This window comes from Alosa sapidissima, chromosome 1, assembly GCF_018492685.1.
Source record: "Alosa sapidissima isolate fAloSap1 chromosome 1, fAloSap1.pri, whole genome shotgun sequence".
Lineage (NCBI taxonomy): Eukaryota > Metazoa > Chordata > Actinopteri > Clupeiformes > Clupeidae > Alosa > Alosa sapidissima.
The window spans coordinates 2,572,297-2,577,296 of NC_055957.1; the positions used below are offsets into that span (position 1 = coordinate 2,572,297).

The 5,000-nt window shown below is 44.9% G+C and overlaps 1 protein-coding gene across 1 annotated transcript in view; it reads right to left on the bottom strand.

Moving 5' to 3' along the window:
• Window positions 1-5,000, bottom strand: part of LOC121716790 (nesprin-2-like) — a 110,834-nt gene that overhangs the window by 43,763 nt on the left and 62,071 nt on the right. Inside the window, exon 36 of the mRNA XM_042102509.1 lies at window positions 489-614. Coding sequence (XP_041958443.1) covers window positions 489-614 — 126 coding nt within the window. The remainder of the gene's footprint in view (window positions 1-488; window positions 615-5,000) is intronic.

Genomic DNA, 5,000 nt, shown 5'->3' on the forward strand with positions numbered 1-5,000 from the left:
TCCTTCAGCTTGGCAACTTCTACAGCCCCCCCACCCCCTCCCAGACACACACACACACACACACACACACACACACACACACACACACAAAACATTTCCTAACCAACACACCCATTCCCTTTCATGGTTAGCCTGAGGGCTTTCTCGGGTGGAAGTGTGTTTGTGCTCTCCTGTGCTGAGGTGCACACCTCTCCCCCCTTCCTGTCTGTGTGAGATGTAGGTCAAATGCAGGTAAACAAACACAACTGAAACCATGAGGACTTGAGCACTCACAGCCACAGCCCCAGTGTGGATGGATCAGGCTTTTTCATATACTTAACCAGGCATAACCATTCCCCTAAAGAAAGGGCCATAACCACGGAGCTGTGTAAAACATTTAACAGCCATTCTTTTGTAAGGCTATAGCAAAACCCTCTGCAGTCTTTAAACTCTTTAGTAACCTGCATCCGGTTATAGCATGCGTGTTTGTCGTATGTGTGTGTGGGTACCTTCACAAACTGCTCTGCCTCCTGCATCTCATCCAAGTGTTCTGGGATCGGCTGCTTCAGCCTGACCTTCATATCCTCCAACTCCTGTGCACTATCGGCTAGCTGGATCTCGCAGCTCTCCCAGCTCTGAATCAGGAAACAGAGAAGGCCAGTGATGAGAAACCTGGACCATTGACACCAGATCAGTGCAGGGACACCAGGGGATCAATACAGGGGCTTTGCTCAATGCTCATCACACCAAATATGCTATTGATGAACTTGTTACAAATTAATGTTATGCTGAATTCTTGCTTAGTGAAGGCAGACACAGGTATGAAACAGATTTGTATGTTATGCTGGATTCCTGCTTAGTGAAGGCAGACACAGGTATGAAACAGGTTTGTATGGAAATGCTTTTGCTTAGCTGGTGAAATCACATCTCACACAGGATTCCATCTTTTAAAATGACACCCTGAGCTATGCTACAGCTTTTGTAGTTTTCCTCAGTGGAAATGCTTTTAAACGTTTGGGTGCAGATCATTTCTCTATTTGTCCATCCTTCCTCCCTCCCTCCCTCCCTTCCTTCTTCTCTCCTGTCCTAATCCCTCCTTCTAATTAATTTTGTGAAGGATACGAGGAAGGAACGATAGGAGGATGGAAGAATGAAGGAGAGGCAGATATGAGAAATGTCCTGCTCACTCACGCATCACTTTTAAGAGACGTCAATTACTGATGATGTGGCGCATCAGCTCTTCGGCTAGAATAAATAGACCATTTTACACGCGAATTACAGAGAATATGAACTTGTACCAAAGCCTAAAAATATCATATGAACATGGACTATTCCCACTTATTGAGCCTGATAATAAGGTAATGGTTGATAGTTCTCGAGACATAAATGAATACTTATTTAAATACAACACGTGAACAAAACAGGCATCAACTTTTAAAAAAAAAAATTCTTGGACTATCTACTCAATACTTGTCACTAATAAATTGCTACAAACTTGTTTGGAACCGAAAGTTGACAGACATGGGAGGGAACTTTTCACCTTGGCAGCTTGGACCAATGATCGCACAATTCTGACTGAAAACATTAGGGACTGAGACTGGTAGTCTAGGTCAATTTTTAAAAGAAATTAACCCTGAAGGCAAATCATGTTAATTTTTGGCATACAACAATTTTAGGGGTTTTGAAGGGTGCTGAATTCAAATCTTCTGTATGCCAGGCTCAAAAATGTCCCATAATGCCTCAAAATGGAGAAATCCAATATGGCCGCCACCGCCAGGTCAAAATCTAATTAATCACATTTTCTTTAGTCTTGATCTTAAATCTGAGCATGGCTTTGAATTCCCTATATGTGAAAAACCTATAAAAGCACATTACATTCAGGTTTTTACCTTGTACAGTCCAAAAGATACAGTAAGTGATTCATTAGATTTTGACCTGGCGGCGCCATATTGGATTTCTCCATTTTGGGGCATTATGGGACATTTTTGAGCCTGACATGATTTGCCTTCGGGACATTAAATAAGCACATTTTCCAAAATCCTGCCTAGTCTATGGGGGCATCCGTGGCCCACTGGTTAGGGACTCAGACTTGTGACCGAAGCGTGGCCGGTTCAATCCCTGAATGCTAGGAATAATATGGGTGGGGGCTTGGGTCTGTTGAAGCTAGGCTAGGCTGCTTGGGTCTGTTGAAGCTATGCTAGGCTGCTTGGGTCTGTTGAAGCTATGCTAGGCGGCTTGGGTCTGTTGAAGCTATGCTAGGCGGCTTGGGATCCACCCTATACCTGTTGAAGCTATGCTAGGCTGCTTGGGTCTGTTGAAGCTATGCTAGGCTGCTTGGGATCCACCCTACAGTATGTCTGTTGAAGCTAGGCTAGGCTGCTTGGGATCCACCCTATGCCTGTTGAAGCTATGCAAGGCTGCTTGGGATCCACCCTATGCCTGTTGAAGCTATGCTAGGCTGCTTGGGTCTGTTGAAGCTATGCTAGGCTGCTTGGGTCTGTTGAAGCTATGCTAGGCTGCTTGGGATCCACCCTATGTTTGTTGAAGCTATGCTAGGCGGCTTGGGATCCACCCTACAGTATGTCTATTGAAGCTAGGCTAGGCTGATTGGGTCTGTTAAAGTTATGCTAGGCTGCTTGGGATCCACCCTATACCTGTTGAAGCTAGGCTAGGCTGATTGGCTCTGTTGAAGCTATGCTAGGCTGCTTGGGATCCACCCTATACCTGTTAAAGCTAGGCTAGGCTGATTGGGTCTGTTGAAGCTATGCTAGGCTGCTTGGGATCCACCCTATGCCTGCTGAAGCTATGCTAGGCTGCTTGGGATCCACCCTACAGTATGTCTGTTGAAGCTAGGCTAGGCTGCTTGGGATCCACCCTATGCCTGTTGAAGCTATGCAAGGCTGCTTGGGATCCACCCTATGCCTGTTGAAGCTATGCTAGGCTGCTTGGGTCTGTTGAAGCTATGCTAGGCTGCTTGGGTCTGTTGAAGCTATGCTAGGCTGCTTGGGATCCACCCTATGTTTGTTGAAGCTATGCTAGGCGGCTTGGGATCCACCCTACAGTATGTCTGTTGAAGCTAGGCTAGGCTGATTGGGTCTGTTAAAGCTATGCTAGGCTGCTTGGGATCCACCCTATGCCTGTTGAAGCTATGCAAGGCTGCTTGGGATCCACCCTATGCCTGTTGAAGCTATGCTAGGCTGCTTGGGTCTGTTGAAGCTATGCTAGGCTGCTTGGTATCCACCCTATGTTTGTTGAAGCTATGCTAGGCGGCTTGGGATCCACCCAATAGGTACCTTCTCAGCCTACGTCATTACATTCACTGGAGGCAAAACAAACCACAGCTGGGAAGCTAAACCAACAGTCATATTTGGGAGGCTAAAGGTTATCATGGTCTCATCTTGCTGTGCTGTCGGGTGCCAGAACCGAAAAAGTCATCGGTTAAATTTGAAATAAGTAGGCTACAGTTTCCAGTGAGAACGTAGTTGTTAGTTTGACTCACGATAACCCAAGCCGTGTATATGTCACTTAATATTCATTTCTATACAAACCAAGACGGCGGATTCCTAAAGAAACGCAAGCGCCCACACCATAAGTGTATCTAAATTAGCTATGTACTAAAAATTACATTTTACCGTGACTCGAAGAGCTAAACCAAAGATCCTTGATTAGGCTACTAGCTAGGCCTACTACTACTGTGTAAGGCCCAGCACTAAACTCCGAGCGTGGTAAACAAAATTAGACATTTCAGGCAGCCCCGGTAAGAAACAAACTAGATTTTGTTCAAATCTACACACTTATGGCTACTGAAAAATGTGAGGTTCATTTATAAAATGTTATTTTGAAGTATTAAAAAACATTGTTGTTTTAGAATTTTCAAATGAAATGGTCGGTAATTAGCACGTTTGCGATACATCTTTGCCTTGTGACATTGGCACTGGCTCAGTAAAATGTCGGTTCAGCAAACACAAAACTCATCCGATACGTCATTGTAGGTCTATTGTAAGTCTTGGACATAACCATTTAGGGGATAGTTATATGCATTCAATGATTTATACACCCTCAGCTTCTCCTTACTGTAGACACTCGGTTTTTCAATAATGTCCGGCCATTCAACTGATGCCTGTCACTCTTCTTTCCAATCACTGACGGTATTGAGTCTGTCAGGATGGTCCCATCTGATAATGTAGCCTTAGTTTTTTCAAATAATCCTCCCTATCACGTACACTGAGTGTATGTACATACTGTGTTATATCGTTACACATTTTAGCAAAGATTTTAGATTACTGTCTGATTTTAGCCGCCTCACTAGTACTATTCAAATAGCCGCCTCACTATCAAAATGATTGTTTCTGCCTCCAGTGACGTCACACCCACCCGAATGTTTATGTTTTCACCACAGTTGCGAAGGGGTCTATACCTGTTAAAGCTAGGCTAGGCTGCTTGGGTCTGTTGAAGCTATGCTAGGCTGATTGGGTCTGTTGAAGCTATGCTAGGCTGCTTGGGATCCACCCTATACCTGTTAAAGCTAGGCTAGGCTACTTGGGTCTGTTGAAGCTATGCTAGGCTGCTTGGGATCCACCTTATGCCTGCTGAGGCTATGCTAGGCTGCTTGGGATCCACTCTATGCCTGTTGAAGCTATGCTAGGCTGTTTGGGATCCACCCTATACCTGTTGAAGCTATGCAAGGCTGCTTGTTCCCTCTGCTAGCAGGCTAGGTGGGCTGTGCTGTGCAGCCTGGAGGCATGCTGAGGCAGAGAGAGGGTAGACTACTGGCTACTTTCAGAGTCTTAGGAAGGTTCCTATCGGAGTGAAATGACCCGGACATATTTAGAGCTGTTTAGAAAATATTGTTTTTGTTTGTTTTTCAAATCTCCTTTAGTATGCCTATAGCAGGGGTATGTCAAGGGCCACATTGGGTTTTGAAAATTGGCCAGCGGGCCGCACATGACATTGACATTGTAAACGTTCTCTAAGAAAAAAGAGCAGTTTGCAGTAAAGCTAACCAACGTCGTCTATTGCAG